General features: G+C 41.1%; 1 protein-coding gene across 1 annotated transcript in view; it reads left to right on the top strand.

Moving 5' to 3' along the window:
• LOC117304869 (laminin subunit alpha-like) overlaps positions 1–26,347 on the top strand; it is a 65,308-nt gene that overhangs the window by 21,961 nt on the left and 17,000 nt on the right. The window contains exons 18-52 of the mRNA XM_033789498.1: positions 448–593; positions 812–906; positions 1,348–1,513; positions 2,100–2,260; positions 3,142–3,253; positions 3,928–4,013; positions 4,409–4,550; positions 5,984–6,110; positions 6,970–7,118; positions 7,463–7,578; positions 8,330–8,538; positions 9,069–9,199; positions 9,946–10,016; positions 11,091–11,235; positions 11,877–12,017; positions 13,250–13,408; positions 14,192–14,299; positions 15,090–15,173; positions 15,326–15,447; positions 16,036–16,144; positions 16,681–16,794; positions 17,215–17,342; positions 17,768–17,848; positions 18,640–18,854; positions 19,418–19,518; positions 19,876–20,056; positions 20,365–20,493; positions 21,056–21,210; positions 22,129–22,239; positions 22,482–22,593; positions 23,094–23,249; positions 24,097–24,284; positions 24,987–25,103; positions 25,480–25,637; positions 25,909–26,047. Of these exons, the coding sequence (XP_033645389.1) occupies positions 448–593; positions 812–906; positions 1,348–1,513; positions 2,100–2,260; positions 3,142–3,253; positions 3,928–4,013; positions 4,409–4,550; positions 5,984–6,110; positions 6,970–7,118; positions 7,463–7,578; positions 8,330–8,538; positions 9,069–9,199; positions 9,946–10,016; positions 11,091–11,235; positions 11,877–12,017; positions 13,250–13,408; positions 14,192–14,299; positions 15,090–15,173; positions 15,326–15,447; positions 16,036–16,144; positions 16,681–16,794; positions 17,215–17,342; positions 17,768–17,848; positions 18,640–18,854; positions 19,418–19,518; positions 19,876–20,056; positions 20,365–20,493; positions 21,056–21,210; positions 22,129–22,239; positions 22,482–22,593; positions 23,094–23,249; positions 24,097–24,284; positions 24,987–25,103; positions 25,480–25,637; positions 25,909–26,047 (4,664 nt within the window). The remainder of the gene's footprint in view (positions 1–447; positions 594–811; positions 907–1,347; positions 1,514–2,099; positions 2,261–3,141; positions 3,254–3,927; positions 4,014–4,408; positions 4,551–5,983; positions 6,111–6,969; positions 7,119–7,462; positions 7,579–8,329; positions 8,539–9,068; positions 9,200–9,945; positions 10,017–11,090; positions 11,236–11,876; positions 12,018–13,249; positions 13,409–14,191; positions 14,300–15,089; positions 15,174–15,325; positions 15,448–16,035; positions 16,145–16,680; positions 16,795–17,214; positions 17,343–17,767; positions 17,849–18,639; positions 18,855–19,417; positions 19,519–19,875; positions 20,057–20,364; positions 20,494–21,055; positions 21,211–22,128; positions 22,240–22,481; positions 22,594–23,093; positions 23,250–24,096; positions 24,285–24,986; positions 25,104–25,479; positions 25,638–25,908; positions 26,048–26,347) is intronic.

Raw genomic sequence — 26,347 nt, 5'->3', positions numbered from 1 at the left:
CTTTCACACTTGGATTGCTTTACCCCTGATGTATCCCCAGCACATGGGCATAGCCACCACTGCTCTGGAGTCAGGGATATGCAATAAAACCCCGGAGTAAATGTCTTTTCAGTATTTTCAGCCATGTTGATTGTAGTCTCGTGTTTGTTTAGAGCTGCTAAGCACACAAATTTGCTTAGCATGAAATTTCTTCCTTGATAAAAAACAGAACTACCATAGTAATTTTCACTTGTTGCATATTGCTTGTTACTGGTATTCAGCTGTTGTTTGTTTCTCCTGAAAATCACGTGGAAATTTGGTTGGTAGTCCTGTTTTTATCATGGAAGAAATGTCATGCTATATGAAATTGTGAAATTGGGCCCAGGGTTTAGTTCGGGGTCACACTTATGACGGTCCACCTTGCAATGCCTACAATCCTCAGTTGTTTGTTGTCAATGTGGTCTCTAGGTTCGGAGCAATCCAGCAGCATCTTGTTCACACCCGGTAGAAGTCCTCAGCTCGTCACTGTTGAAGGGGGTGGAGTCATCAGCCCTTTCGTACTCAACCCTGGCGTCTGGACTGTCACCATCGAGGCTCCAGAGGGAGTCCTACTGGTAGGAGCTCATCATTTCTATCATTGAGATTTGTTGATCACTAATTCTATTTTCAATTTATTCTCTGCATTTGAAAGTTTAAAAACTTTTCTTACCTTACTGATTAACTAACTTCAAAACATTAATTAAGATTTTGAATATTTCCAATCTTCCAAACGCAGTTGCAGTATTAATTAAATGTCAATATTCACCCCTCGCCTCCTCCTTTTTGTTGATAGGATTACCTTGTTCTGATCCCCTCGGCCTACTACGAGGCCACGATCCTGCAACAGAAAGTGTCCGAACCTTGCATTTTTGGAGTACCCCAAGAAAGGTGAGCAATGCACATGACTCGTCTCTTAACCCTTATGTACAAGTACTTCTGCTTTGATAGAGCTGCTTATAAATGCACAAAAAGTATCTAAGCACAATATAATTATGCTTACAAGAATAAGGTTGCCAGCCAAACTACCATGTCATGTGTATAGTTTGTGACTGCTATCCTGCTCGTATCTGCTTAGCAGAAAATGGCTAAGCAGTGTTCCGGGGTTAGGGAGAATAACCTGTGATGAACTGGCATCCTGTCCAGGGGGAATAGAAATATTCTCAGTCGTTTAATGCCAAGGAAACCGGAGATAAACACCGGCCTGATGAGCCATATTGGCTCGGGACAGACTCTACTTACTTAAAAACCTAATCATACAAGATCGTTAGCATCTGACTGTCTCATACAGATTTTCCCTTTTGAGAATTGGTTTTCCTTGACTTCTTACAGATGTAATTACTACACGTACCCCATTGAGGATTATTTCTACGTCGTCCGTGGTGTCTATGGCTACTACGAGATTGACGGAACCAATGTTCCCGCCACACAATTCTTGGATCAGGACATGCTGATTGAAATCGGAGTCAGTGACCTCGCTGTCATAGATTCACAACATGTAAGTAATAAAAACTCTAGCTCCTCAAAGACACTGGACACTATTGGTAATTACTCAAAATAATTGAACGCATAAAAACTTACTTGGTAACGAGCAATGGAGAGCTGTTGATACTATAAAACATTGTGAGGTGAAGTGACATAGTTTTTGTGAAAGAAAACTCAGATGGGATTGGTATGCCAGTTCCGTTGATAGACATCTGATATTTGAGCCTACAGTACCATATTCTACAAAGTCAGACAACTGACAGAAGTGGAGTTTGGAGCGTTTTACACTACAAGACAATTCCCGTTGAGAATTTTGTCTCGTCGAAGAACTTGAGTTATTTGAAGAGAGGTTTGCGGTAACACAATGTGAATATCTCTTTTTGAATAGTGGTGGTTCTGAAAAGAACCGGTGAAGCAGCATCCAGCATTCTCCTAAAGCGATCAAAGCATACTGATCGAAACATTGAGTCGTTAAACCAACACCACTCAAAAGAGATATTCACACGGTGTTACCGCAAACCTCTCATACTGCCACCATACAAAGTTTCAAATCCTACTCGATTGATTATTGGACTCTTTTTCCTTCTACCCACTTACAGAAGAACCTTCTCTTGAACGTACCAATCACAGAGGCTGGTGAATATGTCTTTGTCACTGAATACTTTGGTGGTGGGCCGGGAGTCCAGACCGGTAGTTTTGAGGTATCCGTTTCAGGAGGGACTCAGCGTGGTTTTATCAACTTCTTTGATTGCTCTTTCCTGTAAGTTATTATTTCATATCCAGTAAAATAATTTCTTTCCTCGTGAGTGAAAATGTCATCAACTGAGAGGTGATCCTTGTTATGCAGGCATGCAACTCTTCCGCGTTTCCGCGGAATTCCGCGTTTTTGTTTTACCTTAATATATGCCTGGCATTAACAGTGTACAACTACAATCATGTAAAATAAGCCTAGTACATGCTAGAAACCTCAACATTTTCTAGGGTACCATTGTGGGTATCATGTCCCATGGCGTTTCGGCTGCCTCGCTCCGCACTTGCCTTGTGCCTTTGAAAATTTTCCTCTTTTTTTTCAACGGGCAGTTGCATGCCTGGTTATGTCAGGGATTTTGTGCATGATCGTAGACAATTTGTATTGCTATAGTGGCAATCAAAATTAAAATTTAAAATTGTTATTGATTGACTTTTTTGGGAAGGTTTTTTTGAACTTCAAGTATTTGATTTTCTCAAATGTAAAAAAAAACATTTTCTCAATTTTAAAGGCATTTCTTCAAATTCTATTTTACCAACTTTGAAATTATTTCCTAAAATGCTATTTTATCAGCTATGAAAGTATTTTTTCAAAGATTGAAATATTTCTTTGAATGCATTATCCTAAATACAACCGGAGCATACTAATTGAAATGTTGAGTCTTTAACCACCGGTTCTTTACAGAACCAACACTAGAGATTTTCACAAGGTGTTTCCGCAAACCTCTCTTAGTTAAACTTCTACCATGCAAAGTTTCAAATCCTATTTGGTTTTGGTAGGAACCTAACAATCAGCCATACTTTCGATTGAAACTAATAATTTTCCACCCAGTAATTACAAATGTTTTCTAGAGTGAGTTTGAAGTAATGATTTACACTATTTTCATCTTGCAGGTGTCGTGCAGTGATTGTCGATGCCGATGGTATGCCGATGGTGTTTAGCATTGACAGCCAGAATCCATACGTCAGGATCACCCTAGATGGCAGCCCTGACCTCATTGGAATCGTAAGTCTGTTTACATCGACAAGAAAGAAAGAAAAAACCAACAAACAACAACAAAACATCATTGTGTTTTTTTTAAAATAGGTTTATTCAGATCCAACACCATTCAGTAAATCAACACCCACACTTTTGGGCTATGGTTAAAGACGATGTGACCTCTGACGTCACTCGAAAACCACAACATGATTCGCGCGCATACCGCCGGGCAAAACCTTTGTGTTTTGGCAGCCAGCTAGAAAGTGTATGCAATCTTACCATGACTACGCATCTTTTTGCCCGGCGAAACATGACGTATACAGTGTTTTGTCAACATAGGGCGGTTTAAATGTAAACAAAGGTCACATCGTCTATACAGGTATGCCTGATCCAATGTATCATAGAGCTGCTTAAGCACAAGTAGCTAAGCACAACAAAAGTTTGCTTACCAGAGTAAGGTTACCAGCCAAACAACCATGTCACATGTACAATTTGTGGCAGGTAACCTGATCATTTCAGCTTAGAAAATAATTGTTATGCATCATTTTCTGAAGTTGGGCCCTGTCTGGTTGAAATTCACTTTTGTTTGTAGTGAAGTATTCGTGGGTGATTTTTGCAGTCTCTGATGATCTTGAACTAATTTGTAGTGGTAGCGTAAAAGAGTTGGGATATAATTTCAAATTTATTCCTGTTTTTTTCAGAGTCAAGTTATTGCTATTCCTGTGAGCAAGTGGTCATATGACATTGTTACTCCAGCCCTTCAGTGTGTCCGCACAGCCGATGGACAGTAAGTGACTTTAAGTTACACTCTGTCTTTGACCCTCTACTGTCTGACCAATCAATATCATCCACTGTGGTTTTGAAGACAAGATAAACTATGCCAGCCTGCAATATGGCATCATGTGATGAATGCATAAACCCAAGCCTACATCTGTATACTGGCTGTAAAGGAAATAACCCTGTTTCAGCCCCAGGAGTAGGTGGCAACGGCCCTTGGAAAAAAAAGCTGATTGTAATAGCCTGCAATATGATAGTGGTGACAGTGTCAAAACAGTTCAGACTCGGAAAGCACCAAGAATACAATATTCCCTTACAGTATCAGTTGAGAGAAACGCCAAATTAAAAAGGTCTGAAACTTAAATACTCTTTGATAACGTTGAGTTGCCATTTTCCCATCAACAGATGTCACGGATCTACTTATCCGATTCCCCCTCATGCTGTCTGGATTGACAAGTCCGATATCGACGACTCTGCTCCTCTACCTCCTAATATCCTGGACCAAGACATTACCTTGCATTACATCACCACAGATGGCAGCGGATCGGTAAGATAATAATAAATAAACTACAGCATTTATAAGGCGCACTTTACTGAAAAAGAGAAACATTCAAAGGCGTCGGTCAAGTTTTGTCAAGATGTTGGAAAGCAAGCAAGAACAAGTGTGTTTTTGAGTTTCTGCTGGAAGAGAGTGATGTCGTGTATTTGTCTGAGGTATTCCAGAGTCTTGGTGCTATGTTGGAGTAAGCCCTGTCCCCGTAACTGGCCAGGCGAGTTCGAGGAATATGGAGCGTATTGCTCAGATCACAAACATTTTAATGGCAGTGATGAAAATTTGATAGATGCTAGTTTTGCATTGGAGATAAAGAATGTAATTTGTTTTAACCTTTACACTGATGTGTATTCAGCATTTTACTTACTAAGTACTTTCCCTGAGTTCTGTGAGAGAAAAAAATCCACTCTGGGTGGGATTCGAACCCACAACCTTTGCATTGCTAGAGCAGGGCCCAATTTCATGGCTCTGCTTACCGTAAGCACAGAATCGGCGCTTACGGAAGCAAGGAATTCTGTGCTTACGGCAAGCGTATTTCACAGGTTAGCGGCGAATTTTGGCTTCTGCGCATGCGTACTCTGCGCTACTAGGCATTCCACGCTTTCAAGGCTAGCGCAGAAATTCAGGGCTTGCACGTGAGCGGGGAATTGTGATCGTAAGCGCAGAATTCGGCGGTAAGCAGAGCCATGAAATTGGGCCCCGATGTCTTACCACTAGACCACCAGGTTTGCGCTGTGCCTACACCTGATTACACCTGTCCTTTCAGGAGATACTAATAATAATAATACACGGTTTTTATATAGCGCCTTTTCACGGGGTGTCTCAAAGCGCTTCCCCGACATTATTACCCCTGGTCACTGGGCCCTACATGTAAGTCATTCCTTGAACCATCTCAGCTCCCTGGGGAGTATACAGCCTGTGCGACAATCATATGCTCTACATGGCTGAACCAATCACAAGAACCATCTCTGCCCTCACAGGTACCCATTTACCCCTGGGTGGAGAGAAGCAATTATAGTGAAGTGTCTTGCTCAGGGACACAAGTGTCACGACCTGGATTCGAACCCACACTCTGCTGAATAGAAGCATCAGAGCTTGAGTTCGGTGCTCTTATCCACTCGGCCACGACACCCCACATACATTGTTCCTACCTGGAGTGTCTTCCACAAGACATCAAAAACCGATGACAGCTCAACGCACACGCTTACTCAGCAACCCATATCCTTACAAGCTGTTATTTATGGGTCCCTCCACAGTTTCATGAACTTCCATGCTTATTCTTGATTTAAATTGACTTATTTCTTATCAACCAACTGTTTAACTCATAACTTCCAACTTATAACGTCTCTGATTTTATTTTGATACTGTGGAAATAAACTGATTTGATTAATTGAGTTTATGGATTTTGTTTTTTGTTTTTTCCTCAGTCCTCTGTTAACTATGATGATGTTGAGCCGCTAACCGGTCGCTATGTTTACGTCGTTCATTACTTCCAACCCGGCGGTGCTACTGTGGGTGTGGACTTCAACGTTCTTGGTGAATTTGAAGGAGAGGGTAAGCATGCTGTCATGTCCTCGTTAACTTCGGCTTCGTGAATTCATTGACATATTGCTGAAAATCTGGAGCCAATATGTCCACAGACAAAAAATAATCACTAAATGGAAATCATTATCTGAGAGTAACGCTTCTCAGATTCAATTTGGAGGGCATAAAAATTGTTATCTTTTGTTATAACCACATTACTTCAAAGTGAAATGCTTCTCAAAATTGTTTATTCTATCGCAAGCGGCTGTAGGCGTATAACCAAAGGTTTTTATTGTCATTAATTTTAAGAGTGATTATCAAACCTTTACCGTCCCTTAAATGGTCTTCAGGAGCGAACTAACAAAATTATGATCAGAACAAGTGATCAAAACAACAAGGTTTTATACACCACAGCTCAAAAACTTTCATCACCACAACCCTTGCTTCCAAGGTTCATCCGAATGAAGCACACTTCTGTCCGTCTCTTAAAGGCAGTGGACACTATTGGAAATTACTCAAAATAATTGTCAGCATAAAAACTTACTTGGTAAATGGAGAGATGTTGATAGTACATGTATAAAATATTGTGAGAAACGGCTTCCTCTGAAGTAACGTAGTTTTCGAGAAAGAAGTAACTCTCACTGAACTATTTTAATTAGATTTTGAGGTCTCGAATTCAAGCATCTGAAAGCACACAGCTTGTGCGACAAGAGTGTTTTTTCTTCCATTATTCTCTCGTAACTTCAACGACCAATTGAGTTCAAATTTTCACAGGTTTGTTATTTTATGCATATGTTGAGATACACCAAGTGAGAAGACTGGTCTTTGACAATTACCAAAAGTTTCCAGTGTCTTTAACCAGTCACTTTTAATCTCTTTGTTTTTGTAGGAACCTTCCAAGCCGGATACTGCCCTCATGTGTCAGGATGTAGAGCTGTTGTGGACTTAGCCGATGGCAGTTCAACCTTTGACCTCACTGGCAATGGTCAGGGATACTACATATCTGTGATTGATGGAAGTGAAGGAGAAATCTGGATTGTGAGTCAATCTTGCAATTATAATAAAAATTTTCATGAAGAGCAGTCAAGAAACTGGTTTATTGTCCAGACAAGATTTTCTCAAGAGGTTTTTTGTTCCAAAAAAATTGTTATGAGTGATTTGATGGATTAAAAGCTGACTAGCTTCCCGGTTCCAAGCGCAAAACTATGCGTAACGAAACAAAATATATGCTAACCAGAATAAGGTCAACAAACAGAATACCTTGTCACATGTACAATTTGCTCATAATTGCTAAGCAGAAAATAACTTTGGCAGCGTTTTCTGCTTAACAGCTTTATGAAATTGGTTGCTGTTAGTAACGGTGTCTTTTGTTCCAACTGTAGGACTACGTGATCGCAGTTCCAGAAGACGTGTACACCACAGACATCCTGGAGGAAGAGCCTCAAGACAGAGCTGGAGAATTCATCCGTAAATGTGGCGGGAATAACTTCTACATCAGGTAATAATAATAATAACTAGTTCGTATATATGGGACATTTTACAATAACCGTATCATAGCTCTTTACATTAGTGCCCCGGATATTGCAGCAGTAACATTTCTGTAATCTTTCTCAACTCCATGGTCTGCTGTGGCACTCCAAAGGCTTTTTCAAAATTAATATCAGGCTCTGAGGGTCATGACATAAACACCGACCCCCCCCCCCCAACCCCTACCCCCCCAACCCAAACAACCACACAGATTGATTCCACACATTGATGTGAATGATTATCTGGAGCTGCATACTCCAAAGGAGTTGAATATGTTTAAAGGAACACGTTGCCTTGGATCGAACGAGTTGGTCTATCAAAAGCGTTTGTAACCGTTTGTTATATAATGCATATGGATAGAAAGATCTTTTAATGATCCACACAAATTTGCCTCGAAATTGCGTGGTTTTCCTTTTACTCTGCGAATTAACACGGTCGGCCATTTATGGGAGTAAACCATAAATGGCCAACCGTGTTAGTCGATGAGGTAAAAGGAAAACCGTGCAATTTCGAGGCATGTTTGTGTAGATCATTATATTCTACTTTTACAACACCTCTCTACCCATATACATTTTATCACAAATGCTTACAAACGCTTTTCAAGGCAACGTGTTCCTTTAATGGGATTGTTTGTATACCTTGGATGGTGCTTTGATACAGCTGTTTAGCATAAATGCCTATTATTTCTTATGCAACAATCCATTGTGTATTCACTACTGTAGTCCCGATGGTACCGGATTCTGTCGACAAGCCACTTTCTCGCTGTCGGCTGACTACAACAACGGCGCCCTCCCCTGTGAGTGCAATCGTCAGGGCTCGCTGAGCTTCAACTGTGACGCCCTCGGTGGTCAGTGTCAGTGCCAGAATAACATCGCCGGGCGCCGCTGCGACCGCTGCAAGATCGGCTACTATGACTTCCCTAACTGTTACAGTAAGTCTTGTCCCCTCTTTGTAATAATAACAATAACAGTATTGATGTTTAAATGTACAGTTCGGAGGCTGAGTATTTTCCCCTCTCAGACTTAATCTGGATACATTGGTTAAAAAAAAAAAAAAATAAAAAATAATAATAATAATAATAATAATAATAATAATAATAAAAAATAAAAACCTTTAAAACCCTAGGATCTCCCCAGGCTAACCTCAAGTTACCACCTCCACCCAATTTCATAGAAAAGCAGAAAAAGTAGCTGAGAGCAACATAATTACGGTTACCAGAATAAGGTTACCCGCCAAACTACCATGTCACATGTACGATTTGTGACTGGTAAACTGGTCATTTCTGCTTAGCAGAAAATTGTTAAGCGATATTTTCTGCTTAAACTGCTTAATGAAATTGCCTCCTGTTTAACATTGACTTTCTCCCTCAAGAGTTGCCCCTTCTCCCATCATACGTGCAGATGAACTATTGCCCATCACCATCACCCATTGATTTCTTTTTGTTCTCCCACTCACTTACAGGGTGTAGCTGCAGATCAGGTGTATGTAATGAAGTGACAGGAGAGTGTATCTGCCCCAACAACGTCGTCGGTGATACTTGCGATCGCTGTCAGGAAAATACCTTTGGGTATGACCCCCTCGTTGGATGTGCCGTAAGTCTTAATCACTTCTGTATTCATACGGCAATTATGATTGCAGGTGATGCTAGTTGTTGTGTCTCTCATCACTTTCTAGTGAGCGAGGCATAGTCCAAAAACCATTATCTCCTTTCTTTTCGTCTTGGTTTTTTTTCTTTTTCTTTTTCTTTTCTTTTTTTAACGTGGAATGGTCTGTTGAAACAAGCTCTTAGCTATCCCTATGGGATATTATGCTTGTCTTTTCAGGGGGCACTCCTTAAAAAAAAAAAAAAATAAAGGCACTGGACACCTTTGGCAATATTGTCAAAGAACAGTATTGTCACTTGGTGTATCTCAACATACATGTACGCATAAAATAACAAATCTATAAAACTTTTGACTCAATTAGTCATCAACGTTGCAAGAGTATAATGACAGAATACACCTCTGTTGCACAAGTTTGTGCGATCACGTTTTTTCACATGCCAAAAAAAGCTTTGGGCCTGAAGTCTTCAAACATTTAACTTAGAAATTGTCTCCGTCTCAAAAACTACTATACTTCAGAGGGAGTTGTTTCTCACAATGTTTCATACTATCAACAGCTCTCCAATGCTGGTTACCAGTAAGTTCTTGTTCTAACCATTATTTTGAGTAATTACCAATAGTGTCCTGTGCCTTTAAAGCAGGCATGATATCCTTCCTACTTTAGATCAGACAAACTGTGATTGAATACCCAAGAAAGTTCCTTAAAAGCTTTTATTTTGATGTCTGTGGATCTGTAGGAATGCGACTGTAATGGCCGTGGTATCGTCGGTGGAGACTACAACTGTCATGAGGTGACTGGCCAGTGCGGGTAAGCTTTGGATTCAATCTTAGTTCTTGAGTCTCATGTTTATCCAATTCTACGTCTAGTTGTGGTGTTTCATGACTGAGAACTCTCCTGCATAAGTCCAGGGGGTCGATTTCACAAAGAGTTAGGACTAGTCCTAACTTAGGACTAGTCCTAGGAGACGAACAAACTGCATGGATAGTCCTAAGCTAGGACGAGTAACTGGTCCTAACTCGAGATAAGACTGGTCCTAACTCTTTGTGAAATCCACCCCAGTACTTGTCCGGTTGACTGGGAAATCTAGTGCATGGTTTTGGAAGGCTGGGTGCCAGTGGTGATTGGGGGTGACAAAAGTCCAACATTAAAAGCAGGACTCGGCTTGTAGCTCAACATTTTTACTGGACTAGAATATAATTTGCTAAGACCAGACTCAAAATGAGTCGCTCAAACACAAAGAAAATCTATTTTATTTGTCTTTTGAGTAAAGTGTACTTCGATTTTTGGGGTTGAACAAAGAATTGACTAGAGTGGGATTCGAACCAACGACCTCCGGATTAACGTGCCGGCGCTCTACCAACTGAGCTATCTAGCCCTATATTGGCGGTGTCCCTATTCTGTCAATATCTTTGTTCGGGGGTGCCAGTCGGAAGCCATACAACCGTTAACTGCCGTGTAGCCAGGGATCACACCCAAATTACGATACAACCTGGGAAGCGGCAGCTAGGGGACGGTTCGAATCCCACTCTAGTCAATTCTTTGTTCAACCCCAAAAATCATTTACAAATTTACCCAGTCAGTTTCCCGTGTGGTTTATATTGATAAAGTGTACTTCAGTACACAAGAGAGTTGACATATATTTATCAGACTCATAGACAATTGTTTTTTTTACTTAATTGAAAAACATAGAGACCACTGGGCTTGTCCTGTTAAGTGATTACTGTCCCAATGCGAAAGTCACTGACCTCGGGCCAGTGGTTCAGTGTTAATTTCGAGCCCTAGAAAGGCGTATTTGGCTTGAAAAGGCGTACAACAAAACAATTATATTATTGTTGATAGACCGTTTTTTGAGAATGATCGTTTTTTTTTTTTTTAATCCAGGTGTAAACCAAATGTTGGAGGTCGCAAGTGTGACCAGTGTGAACCAGGTCATCACCGGTATCCCTTCTGTGAATCCTGCTATTGTGATACTAGCGGTACAGAACCAGGCATCTGCAACCAGGACACTGCAGAGTGTGAATGCAAGGTAAGATTGGACCTTTAACCCTCATTAATGTTCGCTGAATGTAAATATAGAATCATTACATCATATCCAAGATTTCACTTCACAGGTATGTTTTTTTAGAAGTAATCATGTAGCCCTAAAGTAAACAAAAATACCTTAAAAAACTGGTGTACCATCCTTTTGTGCATGATTGACCCCTAAAATGGCTGACAGGAGAGCGCAGGCAAGTGCTCTGTAAGTTGTGCAATGGGTCTATACATAGATCAACTCTTTTCCCTCCATGTACTCCCCAGGGAGCTGAGAAACATAAAAAAAAGGGGGATGTTATTGGCCCTATGACCAGGGCCCAATTTCATAGAGCTGCTAAGCACACCAATTTGCTAAGCGTGAAATTTCTTCCTTTAAAAAAACAGGATTACCAACCAAATTTCCACGTGATTTTCAGGATAAGCAAACAACAGCTGAGTTACCAGTATTCAAGCAATATGCAACAAAAGGAAATTTGGTTGGTAATCCTGTTTTGATCAAGGAAGAAATTTCATGCTAAGCAAATTTTGTGTGCTTAGCAGCTCTATGAAATTGGGCCCAGGGCACTAATGTAAAGCGCATTGATACGGTTATTGTGAAATGCGCTATATAAGAATTGTTGTTATTCTTAATAGGAAAACGTGGCCGGTGAGCAGTGTAATCAATGTAAAGAGGGAACCTTCTACCTACAGCCGAGCAACACAAAAGGGTGTATCAATTGCTTCTGCTTTGGACATTCAACAGATTGTAGAAGCTATGGAAGACCGTATGATAGGGTAAGACTTTAATTTCTCTTACAGGGGAGGTACACGTTTGGTAGTTACTCAAAACAAATATTAACTTAAAAACTGATTTGGTAATGGAGAGCTGTTGATAGTACAAAACATTGTGGGAAACAACTCCCTCTGAGGTAACGTAATTTTTGAGAAAGGGGTAATTTTTCACTAAAATAATAAAAGACTTCTAGCTAGAAGGCTTTTTATTCCTATCTGAAAGCACACAAATTCATCAAACAAGGGTGTTTTTTTCTTTCATAATTTTCTCGCAACTCCGATGACCGATTGAGCCCAAATGTTCACAGGCTTGTTATTCTATGGTTATGATGGGATACACCAAGTGAGAAGACTGGTCTTTGACAATTCCTAAAGGTGTACCTTCCCTTTAAAAAGTTTTGATAGCGATTGCAGATCAAGTTTTTGGCCATGACATGAAAAACCTACTCACTGTGAATGAAGATGTGTAATATATTTCACCTGTAGAAGTTTCAGCTTCATTAGTCGTGAAGTTTTTGGAAGGAAAAGGGGAAATCACAGAGCAATGTTTCAGGAGAGTCGCCTACATCAGTTGTACATGCTAAGATCATTTTCATCTCACTGAGACACAAATTATTTTCTTGAAACTATTTTACTTATTTCCCACAAAGTACAGCACCTCAGTTAAGTAAAATTTTAAGGGAAGCTTTCTACCTTCATTATCTTGAAGTTATTCATACCTTCATTATTTTAAGTTTTAGATGTGGGGGGGGGGGCGGGGGAAACCTCAGAGAATTATTCCAGGGAAAACCCACGCAGTCGGGTAGGGACTGAAAACCCAATCCACATATAATCAGTTGGATGTGAACCAGGGTCCTAGAGGTGGAAGGCAGGTAAAGATACCACTACGCCAAACTGACCACCTGAGCTGTTAGATTTTTTGATTTTTTTTCACTGATGCAGATAGCATGTCTGCTGAAGGAGGTTTTGTTGTAGCAGCCTTCCATTATTCACATCTCGTTTGCAATCTGTCGCCCTCTTGTAGCAGTACACTTAATAATAAACTTATATAGCGCCAAAGTCCGCCTAAAAGACGCTCAAGGCGCTTCACATAGATACAATTTAAGAAAAAAAAACAAAGGCTAAAAAGAACTAATCTAAGTAATTAATCATTAACAAACCTAAGAAATTAAAAAACAGCAATACAATTATAAAAACACACTAAACCCTTGATGCGTATTGTTTCTCTTTTGCAGTTGGTTGACATGGAAGGTTGGACCGTGACCAATGTGAAGACTCCAGTGATTAGATCAGTTGGTAACCTGGTCAACGTCTACATTGGTGATATCGGCACTGGAACAGACCCAAACCAGGCTATCTACTGGGAGGCACCGGAATCCTATCTCGGAAATAAGGTGGTTTTTTTATTTATTTATTGAAAAAATTAATTTGTTATGAAAGTTTCTTTTATTGAAGCGCTCAGGATTAATAGCTCACTGAGCTATCTCCCTGACCATACTTCCAGGGGAGTATAATGGGTGGTTGTTAAAGTATGGCCCAAAAAATTCATCATGGCCGAAACTCCGATCCGTGTCTTTGATTGGCTATCATATACGCGCAAAATATGAAACGCTGTGCGTCTTCAAAAAGCTCTATACGCCGAAACGCGTGCGTATAAAGATCTATCTATTCACAACGCAACACTTAACGCCAAGGCAAGTTTATCTTTTTTATTACACACAGCGCATCCAGCCCGTGCGCGACTAACGACCCAACACAGATCAGAACAGATCAACCACAGGGCTAATTGTAATATCCCATATACTCGGATATTTTGAAGTCACACTTCCAGGGGTTATGATCGAGCAAGGCATGCTGGGAAAAAATGGTGCGGCGAGATCAATCACCCCTGGGAACGAGCTTGTCAAAACCTCTTTCTCACCATAGGTCTGTAACCGGCCTCTGCCTTTTCTGCAGATGTTTTCTTTGTAAACGATTTTTCAACCTGGTTGTTCCTATCATTTTCTCATGTCGTGGTGATGAATTAATTGTTTATTCTATAAAAGATAAGAACTTTATTATCCCACACTGGGGATACAAGAAGAAAAATTATTTGTAAGTGGTAAAAACTCAGGGGAGCCAGTTATAATCTTTAAACGTTTTCTTCTCATTAAAGTGATTTTATTTTGATTCCACAGTTGACCTCCTACGGTGGTAAGCTGGAGTTTACCGTTCAGAGCAACGGGATTCCTGAGAGAGGTGATTCTGTGTCTGTGCCTCTACGTAGACCTGAAGTCATTATCAGCGTAAGTATCTCTACCCCCCCCCTCCCCTTAACCTACTGTTCAATACATGGTACCGCACCGCCATATTTATCTGAACTCATCAGGCTTTATAACCCCAGTCGATCTGGTCTTCGTTCAGCAAGTCAACATCTTCTGACTGAACGGAGATCTTAACGCTCCTGGGGAGATAGATCTTTCCGTATTGCTGCCCCTCGTCTTTGGGAACAGCCTTCCTCACAACATTCGCTCTATTTCATCCCTCAACTCCTTTAAAACTACCCTCAAAACCCACCTCATGGTAATTGCCTACAACAACACAGTTTAATTTAAGTATCTTGTTTTTGTTCATTGTTTTTCTTTGTCGCGCCTTGAGCGCCTACTTGTTAGGTGGATATGTTTGCGCTTTACAAGTGTCATATTATTATTTCTACCACCACCTACCATTCTCTATATTAAGAATCTCAATCAGACTGGTTCCCTTTCCATAAAAAATTGCTCTGCATAAAAAAATAGCTTAGCATAAGAAAATTGCTTAGCATAAGAAAATTGCTTAGCATAAGAAAATTGCTTAGCGTCAAAAATTGCTTAGCGTCAAAAATTACTAAGCATAATTTTTGTTGCTAAGCAGAAACAGGTTACCATCCAAAATACCATGTAATGTATATTGCAATGTATATTTTATTTTGATTGGTTCCCGTGATTTTTTTGCCGAGCTGCTCCGTTAAATATGAGGCAGGGGAATGAACGTAATTGAAGAAGGGTGAGTTATTACTTTCCGGTTGCTTAATACTATATCTGTTTGTGTTTCCAGGGTAACAACATCACCATCATGTACACCAATGAGGACCGTCCCCAGAATGGTCGTCCGTTCGATATGTCCGTTGATCTCGTCGAGGTATGTGTTAAAAATGTTCTACCTTTCCATCATATCATTGAAGAAAACTGTACCCAATGGACTTCAATTTGTTTTATGGATTGGTTATCCTGGATCTTGCCGTTTTGACGGCTACTAACTGGCTTCTGTTTATTTTTTTTGTCTCCTACCAGGATATGTTCCAGTACAGTTTCTCGGCTCGGACAGTGACTCGAGAGGACATGATGGTCATCCTTGCAGGAATCTCTTCAATTCAGATCAGAGCTCAGTACTACAATAAAATCTACGACGCTAGGTAAACAAAGAAGACACTTTTTTGAAATATTTTACTTCAGGGGTTACTTAAAAGTTTGAAATGCCACCATTTCAAATAACCTCCTAAACTGTTGTTTTAAGTTGATTCATAGGATTCGAACTGCCTCTAGCTACCGGGCAACCTCTGTAGTCTAGTTGGTAAGACACTGCCCTAGAATTGCAAGGGTCGTGGGTTCGAATCCCACCCGAGTAAACATGCCTGTGATATTTTTTTCACAGGACTCGGGGGGAAAGTACTGAGTATACAGTGCTAACACACATTGGTGTATGGGTAAAAAACAAAATTAATATTGATTCAAGTTGTTAGATATTTTGTCAATATTCTCAGACAGCTAAGCTGTAGCCCTCAAATAAACCCCAGCACCCACAGCAGTTGCCCCTGTGCTTGGGTCAGGGTGCCCTTTGCAAGGTTTCAATACAAATTTACCAAGTGCCCCTTACTAGAGAGAAGTTGCGGTGCCCCTTCATGAGCAAGCCCCTTCCAAGAGCGAAGAGCTTCAGTGATTGATTTCTTTGTTGTGGCAAACGGTTTAACGGACTGTTTTGTGTTTTAATTTTGATGATTTAGCCTCAGCAATGTTGCCATGGACATCACTAAGAAGGACGGGACTGGGTCTCCGGCGTTCAAAGTGGAGCGATGCCGATGCCCAACTGGTTACACCGGTTTGTCTTGTGAGGTACGATGGTCGTCTCTGAGGAATCTGTATTACTATTTAGGCATTTTTATCTTGGAGAGTTGATACAATCTTATTTGCTGAAACGATTCAATCTTATTTGCTGAAACATCATCACATGGGAGTGTATTCAAAATGAAATCTGCCTGATTATGCAGAAACCTCCCTAAAATGAATAAATCTTTTTAAATTCCGTTAGTCTCCCTGCTTATTTATAGAAACCTTTTCTCTATGATTTTAATGTCATTCTGAATATCTCCCTGATTGTCGTAGGAAATCTTCCTAGGCCCAATTTTATGAAGCCGTTAAGCAGAAAATAATGCTCAGCAAATTTCTTTTCTAGTCAAGGAATGAATGGGCACCAGTTGCAACAATGTAAACTTGATTTAATTTCGGCTGTTAACCAGTTTCTGTTAAGCAAGGTTTTTCTGTGCTTAGCGAGTTTCTATGCTTACAGGCCTTATGAAATTGGCCCTGAATACAGCAGTCATATTTTTAAGCCTCAATGTAAATCTGCAATTTTGTTTTTCGTTGCACAGAAATGTAGTCCAGGATTCCGTCGGTCTGGTTCCGGACCGTACCTTGGTACCTGTGAGCCCTGTGATTGCAATGGGCACTCACCAACCTGCGACCCGGAGACTGGAAGATGCTATGTAAGTCATCAACATCGCTCTCTCTCTTTCTCTCTCTCTTGTTCTCTTGTGGCGTGTCATGGCCGAGCGGTTAAGAGCACTGGATTCAAGCTCTGGTGTTTCTGATCAGCAGAGTGTGGGTTCAAGTCCCGGTTGTGACACTTGTGTCCTTAAGCAAGACACCTAACCATGATTGCTTCATAAAGTTTGGGAGGTAGTGCTTTCTGCTCTACCGGCTAGGCTTCTGATGGATGATACCCAAGCCTACATTTGTATGGACTGTGAAGGGGGTAACCCTGTTTCAGCCCTAGGAGTGGGTGGCAACGGCCCCTTGGACAAAATAAAATTGTAGCCCACACCTTGGCCACTGGCTCAGTGGGCGTTTCAAGCCCTTTGTAGACACGATATTAATCTTGGATTGATTTTTTTGTTTTTGTGTAGAACTGTGAGCACAATACTGAGGGAGATAACTGCGAGCTTTGTAAAGTGGGCTACTTTGGTGAAGCTACCTCCGGAGCAGTGGATGCGTGTAACATCTGCTCATGCCCCTACCCTGATGAGACCAGAAAGTAAGTTGTACCATGAATCCTGAATCCTTGTGAGACTCGCACTTAAGATAATGGTCGTTTTTGTATAATTATCAAAGGCATTTTGTTCTTTCTTCTGTAATCAAACTTCTGTGGATAAAAATCTTTTTGTTAAAAGCCAGCTTTCGAAAGTATAAAGCATTTTGAGAAACATTTCAATTTGAAGTAATTTGGTTATGGAAAATTATGTAAGTTTTTATCCCCAAAATTTGAATCTGAGAAACTTTCCATATAAATTGAACTTGGCGATGCAGCTGTTTCAAAACAAACAAACAGACCTGTCCTGAGAAAACTTCTTGTTAATTTTTGTTTTGTTGCTCTATAAAATAAACTCCATTTATACCAATGTGCTAACTGAGGTTCTTGCTACAATGGTTGTCTGATTTATTTTTCTTTCAATCTTTTAGCTATGCCTTCACCTGTTCCATTGTACCAACCGGGATGAAGTGTGAATGCCTTCAGGGTCATATCGGAGAACGCTGTGACATGTAAGTTGTTGTTTCTTTTCAGGGCTCAAATTGTTCACTTGTCTACCGGCCCGAGGCCAGTGATTTCAGTGTCGGGCCAGATAACTCAAGACAGGACTAGTCAAGTGGCCTTGTTGTTTCAATTCAACATCTTCGTCTCAAAAAAGGGATGTTCAAATGTTGAGTTTGATACCGAATTAGAGGTAGCTACAAATCTCTTTTGAGGAGTTTTGGTTATTAAAGAGAACCGATGGTTGACAACTCAACGTTTCGATCAGTATGCTCTGATGGTCTTCATGACACTGCTGGACTCTGTTGCCACATACTGCTTACATGTACAAACAGCCTTGGAGATCAACTTGTAGTAATAATAACATCTCACTCTTTCCTTCTCAGAACTAATGCTACCCAAAAGAGATTTACTCTAGGTGCTACCCATAGAGTTATATATAAGAACTAGAGGGCGCACTGGTGATGCTTCACGACCGCACAGAGACGCGCGCCATTTTGTACGCGCGTTGAATACGAAGTTAACGTTGGAGGTTTTGTTTATTGACTGATTCACGATGCTGTTTTGTCAACTTACAAAATGGCCGCACAAACACACGCTGTGAGATGCCTGTTTTGTCAACTTAGAAAATGGCCGCTTTCGTGCATACCGGGGTGCGCATTTAGGCCAGTGCCTCCTCTAGTTCTTATATATAACTCTATGGTGCTATCAGGAACCTCACCTGATTATACTCCCACCATGCAAACTTCCAAATCCTACTTCAACATATTTTAACCTTTAACCTTTGTCCCTTGACCCACAGATGCGAGGAGGGATACTTTGGCGAACCCAGTGAGCCATACGGGTTCTGTCGGCAGTGTGAGTGCAGCGGCAACACTAACCCATCGGCCTCCGGTCCGGAGTGCGACACCAGGCTTGGAAACTGTCTGCAGTGTAAGCCCGGTACCACCGGTCCCAACTGCAACATCTGTGCAGAGTGGTTCTATGGAGACGCTGTCATATCAAGGAATTGTCAAGGTAAGGATTGGACACAAATGTTATATTCTGATGAGTCAAACCTACCATCTTGTTGTCTTTAGGCATGAGATATTTTCTTCCATTGTGAAAAATGCACCCCCCCCCCTAAAAAAAACCATAAGTATTCACTGCCTGATTTTATATCCATTTTGCCCCATATGTTCTTCCAGACCCTTTTCTTGTCTGGGCTGGACCTGGTAGTATGAAGGATTAATAGCTTACTGAGCCATGTTGCTGACCCTACTTCTAGGGGAGTATAAAGGAATATTGACTCTGGGGGATTAGTCCCAGCTTAAGGTTGTGTCTTTTGTTTGGTTCTAGTAAGGAGCCATGGTTGTAGACTTGACCACAATGGCCCAAAAGAGGAACAGCTTGAAGCTGGGCCAGTACAACCAGTTGCTCACCTGGGCCCAATTTCATAGAGCTGCTAAGCACAACAAATTTACTTAGCATGAAATCGGCTGCAGTGCACTAATGTAAAGTGCATTGATACGGTTATTGTAAAATGCGCTTAAAAAGAACTAGTTCTTATTATCAGTGTTTTTTGTTTGCTTTGATTCCAGAATGTGATTGTGATCGCTGCGGTACTCGTGAATGTGCCGTCAACACTGGACGTTGTGAATGTAAGGATAGCGTCGTTGGAGCACTGTGTGATCGTTGCGCGGTGAGTACAATGCAGCATTGTGAACAATAATTCACATACAAAAAATGTTAAAAGATAAGCGGAGACTATAAATAAATAGTTGCAGGTACAACCATGTGAAAGCCTCTTCTGTGGGAGATGAAGATAAAATCATACAATAACGCCGCAGATTGCAGAGTAGGGATTTTAGAACCAAAGGGCTTCATGCTTGCAAGTTTTCGGGGTCGCATGCTTTCACAGGTTTGCACTCCAAGAGTTCAGGTTTGTCTTAACAGCCTATCACATCCCTGTATTCGCACATAGAAAGCCTAAAGGGATTGATGCTAAACAAGGTTTTTCAATTGTTTATTTATTTGTGTTTACTTGTTAACCCTTCAGCCTGGAACCTGGAATTTCAGCAGCTGTGCCGGTTGTTCCCCGTGTAACTGCGCCTTTGGGGCGGAGAGCAATCAGTGCGACATGGAGTCCGGCCAGTGTGAATGCAAACCAGGAGTGGGAGGTACTAAGTGTGACCAGTGTCTCCATGGACATTGGAACTATGGATTTAACGGGTGCCAAGGTAAGAAATGACTAATAGACGATGTGACCTCTGACGTCACTCGAAAACCATAGCGATGCATTCTCAAAAGAAAAATTTATTTGTAGATTAAGAAAGAAAAACAAAATTATTCAACAATTATTACTGGATCAAACAAAACAAATAAATAAACAATTAAATTCAAATATAAGGCAACAAAATTGGGGGAAAAAACCAAAAAAGCAATACAACCATTTAAAAGGTTAGGTTTAGCCTAGTGAGATAACGGATCGCTGTCTCGTCAGCTTCCACCGATAGAACCCATAATAGTTTTGCTTGTTTGCTTTCAGCTTGTGAGTGTGAAGCCCACCTACGATGTGACTCGGTGACTGGAGAGTGTCTGTGCCCACCGGGAGCCACCGGGGATAACTGTGAAGAGTGTGAGGATCGTTACGTTCTGACGGACGAGGGATGCCAAGGTGAGACCCCCTCCAACACACCCCCCCCCCCCCTCCCAACCACCGAAAAAAGAAAAAAAATTGATCTCAAACAAGTTCGTTTAAAGGGTCTGGGTACTTTTTGTAGGACACAAAACACAATGTCCACAGATTTACTTTAAATTCACACAGTTTGAAAATAATGATGCTTCTCTTAGAATATTACTTGCTGAGGTGCTGTAGTTTTTGAGAAACTAGTAAAACAATGCCACAAAAATGTTTTTGGAAGAGTCGCCTACACCCGTTGTATATGCTAAAATAATTTTCGTCTGGCTGAGACAAAAATCACTTTTTAGTGAAATTGTTTTACTCATTTCTCAAAAAACTGCAGCACCTCAGCAAGTGATATTTTAAGGGAAGCTTTCTACCATCATTATCTTTAAATCGTTTAAGTTTAATGTCAATCTGTGGACGTTTATGTTTTGTGTCGAATGCAAAGTACCCAAACCATGCTTGAGGATTCGGGTGCCCCTTCAATAGACATTGCAGAAAGTGTTGTGTCTGTTATTTCTTAATTTATTTCTTTGTTTGTTTGTTTTTAAAGCTTGTGATGAGTGTACAACTCTACTCCTGGATAAGATGGATGAACTCGATGCGATGAACCTGACCGCTGTATTCGTTAACGTGACAGATACAACCGTTGGTATTCACTTGCGCCAGAAGTTGGACAGATTGAACCGCTCCGCTACTGCTGCACAGGTATATACACAAACAAGAGATAACTTTCCTACGAAGAAACTATAAATAAATAGTTAAAGGCAGTGGACACTATTGGTAATTGTCAAAGACTAGCCTTCACAGTTGGTGCATCTCAACATATGCATAAAATAACAAACCTGTGAAAATTTGAGCTCAATCAGTCATCGAACTTGAGAGATACGAATGAAAGAAAAAAACACCCTTGTCACACGAAGTTGATTTCGAGACCTCAAGTTCTAAATCTGAGGTCTCGAAATCAAATTCATGGACAATTACTTCTTTCTCGAAAACTATGGCACTTCAGCGGGAGCCATTTCTCACAACGTTTGATACCATCAACCTCTCCCCATTACTCGTCACCAACAAAGGTTTTATGATAATAATTATTTTGAGTAATTACCAATAGTGTCGTCCACTGCCTTTAACTTGCGGGTACAACCATGTGTAAATCTCTTTTGTGTGAGGGCTGGCTCTGGAATTAGCTAATGTGGTACAATTTTTAGCACAGTGAATAGATTTTTCTAGATACTAGCGCTTTAGGGGACTTATTATTATTATTATTATTAATTTGGGATGCATCATGTGCATCCAAAATGTGCTCCCCTCAAGTTCCACCACCAGCAGTAGTCCAGCTTTCTCCTGAAAACGTGCAGAGTACATGTATACTGTTCGAAGCGTCAAGACCACACTGGCTCTTTTTAGAGCCAACACTTCAACAAAAGCCAATCTCTGTCATACAAACATTGGTTTAACGTAGATGATTATGAGTTTCACAAGTTCAACAAATTGTGATTCAGTAATTAGACGACAATAATTCTTGTCACTGTGGAAACAGCGAGTAGCTTGGTACTTAACTTTTTGCTTTTCTCCCTTAGTTTACATTTTTGTTGTCTTTTTTCTTCTCTCAATCAAATTCAGCGTCAAGTGGATGATATTAATGACAACAACTTTGAAGTGATTGACGGATTCATGACTGTGGAGACTAACTACAGTGCCCTCTTAGACCAGGCTATCAAACTGAGGAGTAAGGTAAAGAACCAGGCTAGTTGTGTTTTGGCCAATCGGCCAGGTCGGCCCTCCTTCCATGGCAAAACAGCCCAACTCAAACCTTTTGGTTTCTTATATATGATAATTTCTGGATAAAGTAAAGCTCTTGGTTACTTGGTAATGAGCGACAGAGTTGTTGACAGTATAACTTTCTCTTTAAGTGTTCTTTTTTTTTTGTATTTTCATTGAATGTGTGACTAAAACATTGTAATTATTTTGTACAGTCGGATCGCATCAAGCAGACGGCAAACGAAACCAAGGCGGAGACTCTGGAGACGGGTTTCAAGGCCAAGGAGGTGGAACGAGAGATCCGTGGTACCATGGCAGCGGTCAAAGGTTAGTCTCAAGAAAATATCAACAAAAAATGTTTTACCTTAGAAGAGTCTTTTTCAAAAGCTAAAGGGACGCGTTGTCTTGGATTGGGCGAGTTGGTCTATAAAAAGCTTTTGAAACTGCTTGTTATGAAATTCTTGAAGATGGTTGAAGATGTTTTAAAAGTGGAATATAATGATCCACACAAATATGCCTCGAAATTGCATGGTTTTCTTTATACGTTGTGAACGAACATGGCACGCCAATTATTGGAGTCACATTTTTTGCTTCATAATAATAATTGATTCAATTATTATGCGCAAGTTTCATAACAAATACATTCAGATGTGCATTTACAACAGTAAACAAACACTCCTGCTGTAACAATGAAAGTTAATGGAGTTTTGGCTGGCTACTTGTTCTGTACTTAGGAAATTGTGCTCACAGGCTGTATGAAATTTGGCCCACATTAAAAATTGATTTGTCTGATCATAATTTGGGTTTTCCTTTCCTATAACTTTTAGATGCACTTGACACCTTGGACAGGACCCCCCCAGTAGTTGGCACCGATAACTCACGCATCTTGGAGGAGGCTAAAATAATCGTAGCTGAGATTGCCGCGAGGGATTTCTCGGACGGAGAAAGAGGAGCTGATGAGGAACTGGCTGCGGCTGAAGAAGGTAGAGGAGACAATTACTTTGGCTTTGTCTTTGGCTTTTTGTTTTGTTTTGTTTGAATGATCTTCCCATCAAGGGAACTTGGCAAGCCCACACAAAGGGATATAAACACCAAGCTGGCAACAGCCAATCTCTCTAACAAACATTGGTCTAACGTCTATGATTATGAATTGCACAAATCAAGAAATTGTGATTCAGTAACTAGACGACAATATTTATTCTAGTCATTGTGAAATCAGCGGTTAGCTGGGGGATTCAAACCCTCAACCTTGTGGTTGCTAGTCCTGCAGTCTAACCACTTGACCACGGTGCCTTTGTCTTTGACTTGATCGAATGAAGGGATATGTGTTCCTGGTTTGATTGGCAGCTTATTGCGCCACATCACCTGGTAAACCATTACATAGTAGAGCGCCAATATAGGGCTAGATAGCTCAGTTGGTAGAGCGCCAACACGTTAATCCGGAGGACGCTGGTTCGAATCCCACTCTAGTCAATTCTTTGTTCAACCCCAAAAACAATTACATTGTGCTATAAATGGAGTAGGTCTCATAATTCAAACCTACAATCCCGGCTATATCGGTTGGTTCCAATTGGCGGTCTTCTTCTGCGTTACAGTCAATTTTGAGTGGGGGGACGGGGAGCGGGGGAGACAATGTTTATTGTCAATGGGAAGTGGACAGGGAATGGTTTTATATAACGTTAGGAATGGGTGGCCCAAGCATTTTGGCCGGGATTGTAGTCCCACATACATGTACCTGTATTTTACAGCGCCAGGAGCGCCACTGAGTGACGGATATTCGCTTTAGATAAGAAGCCGCTATTATTATTATTTTTATTATTATTTTGACAGTGCTTATGAGAGTGAAGATGTTACGTAATGCCTCCAACGAGATAATGGGTCACATCCAGAACGTCTCGGATCACATGCAAGGATTCGTGGACAAACTCCAGGAGCTGATTGAAAAGAGCCACGCCGCTAATAATTTCTCTGACGGTGCCGAGGTTCTGAACGATCTCAACAGAGTACCAGCCTTTGAGGTAATTACATGTAGGCCGTGTCCGAAACAACGACTTCGGCTACAGCTACGTCTAGATCAGCGCGTCTGTCAGTGTTGAAGAATAGGCAGACGCGCGCGATCTAGCCGTAGCTGTAGCCGAAGTCGCCGTTTCGGACACGGCCTTACTAATAGATGGAAATTTGCATCAGGGATAAAGGATAGTCATTTTGGTTTTGCCCACACACAACGATGTGTGTTAGCACTGTAGGCCTATACTCATTACCTTCCCGAGCTCTGGAGAAAAAAAAAATCACAGGCATATTACTCGGATGGGATGCAAACCAAGTGTCTTAACGAGACCACCGAGATTGCCTGGTAGCTAGAGGCAGTTCGAATCCCGAGTAAAACCAAAATTAATAGATAACTACTAGGGAACACAACTGTAAACATTACTGTATCACCTTGCTCGGTGTTCTTTATTGTGTGTGTCAAGTGGATGGGCAGTCGCGTACGTAAGCGCACACGCCGAATGTAAACAAACGCACCAATGTGAATTAAAAGCGTTCCGAATTCACGCAACACATCAAACATGTCTGCGCCTAGGGTGGCTTCAAAACGCAGAGCAAGTTAGCGCTCTAGTCAATATATACAGCTCTATGATTTCATCACACTGACATGCACGAACAGGATATCAAGTGTAGTGAGATTTGATTTTGATTTTGTTTGTTGTTGATTATCTCAGGCTGTCATGCTTGGAGTTGAAGCTCACCTTGGAGGAGCTACCGGTGACATTGATAATGCAACAGCTCTGATCGAGGCAGCCTTAAAACTCCTACAAGATGCTCAAAATGCTGTGGACGTAAGTTCAATGAGAAAGATACATTTTTCTAATCAGGGATGTGATTTCTCCGTTTTTAACTGGACTTTTTTTTTTAACCAACCACTCCCCCCCCCCTCCCCCCTCATTAAAAAAAAAAATAAGTAAATTAAACACTTTTGATTTGTAAATGGGTACCTGCGAGGGTAGAGGTGGATATTGTGTATGAAAAAGGCACTGGAGCGTCATGGCAGCGTGGGGTTGTATACTCCCCAGGGAGCTGAGAACAATTAAAAGAATGTTATTGGCCCAATGACCAGGGTACTAAAGCGCATTGAGACTTTGTTATGAAATGCGTTTTATATTATTGTTATTATTACTACTACTATTATTGTTAGCTTGTTTTGTGTTCCTGCAGGGTACCAGTGCTAATTCATCTGTTCTAGACGCAGCAGTGAGGAGATTGGAACCACGTGTACGCTTCATTGTCAACAACTCCAACTCCGCAGATGACATCGTCGACCAGGCCATGATGCATGCTGCCGACCTTAAGAACCAGTCGGACTATCTTAAAGGGTAGGTTGGGGAGGGCAGAGGGGAGGGGAGGGGAGAGATCGGGGCTGGATGGAGATGGTTGTGGGGAAATTGGTTCTTTGAAATTTGGACCTGTACTTCACCAGCTTCATCTAGTAAATGTTCAGTGTTTTTGGCTGGCAACCTATTTTTGCTAAGCAAGAGTTTTCTGTGTTCAACAAACTTTTGTGCTTGTATGACATTGTGCCCTGTTCCCAAGATGTCTTGACGATCACACATCTTGACGCTGTTGTTTTTTCCTTCATGTGTGTAGCCTTCTTGTAGGAACCTTGGAACTGTCTCGGAATGCTCTGAAAGCAGTCAACGCATACGGGGAGATCATCGCAGCGATTGACGACGCAGATGCTGCTGCTACCATGGCGCTGAACGCCAGCACACAGGCAGAGCAACAGGTATGGAACTGAAGACCCGGTCACACAGGCCCCGATGACGAGAACAAAAACGAGAACCAGAAAAATGCACGCCTTAGATTGGTTGAATGAGCGTGGGCGTATTCTGCATAGAGCATTTCAACCAATCGGGGGCGTGCATTTTTATTTTTCTTGTTTTTGTTCTCGTTATCATGGCCTGTGTGACCGGGCCTTAACGCCCGTTTCAGACAGGTTCTCCAGAGTCGCACTGAACCAAATTCTGAATTAAGTACATGAAAAGTTGGACGTCTGAAACAGTTAGGAGTGACTGGAACTTAGGAA

Source organism: Asterias rubens, chromosome 21, assembly GCF_902459465.1.
Source record: "Asterias rubens chromosome 21, eAstRub1.3, whole genome shotgun sequence".
Lineage (NCBI taxonomy): Eukaryota > Metazoa > Echinodermata > Asteroidea > Forcipulatida > Asteriidae > Asterias > Asterias rubens.
This window is presented reverse-complemented; position numbering and strand designations above follow the sequence as displayed.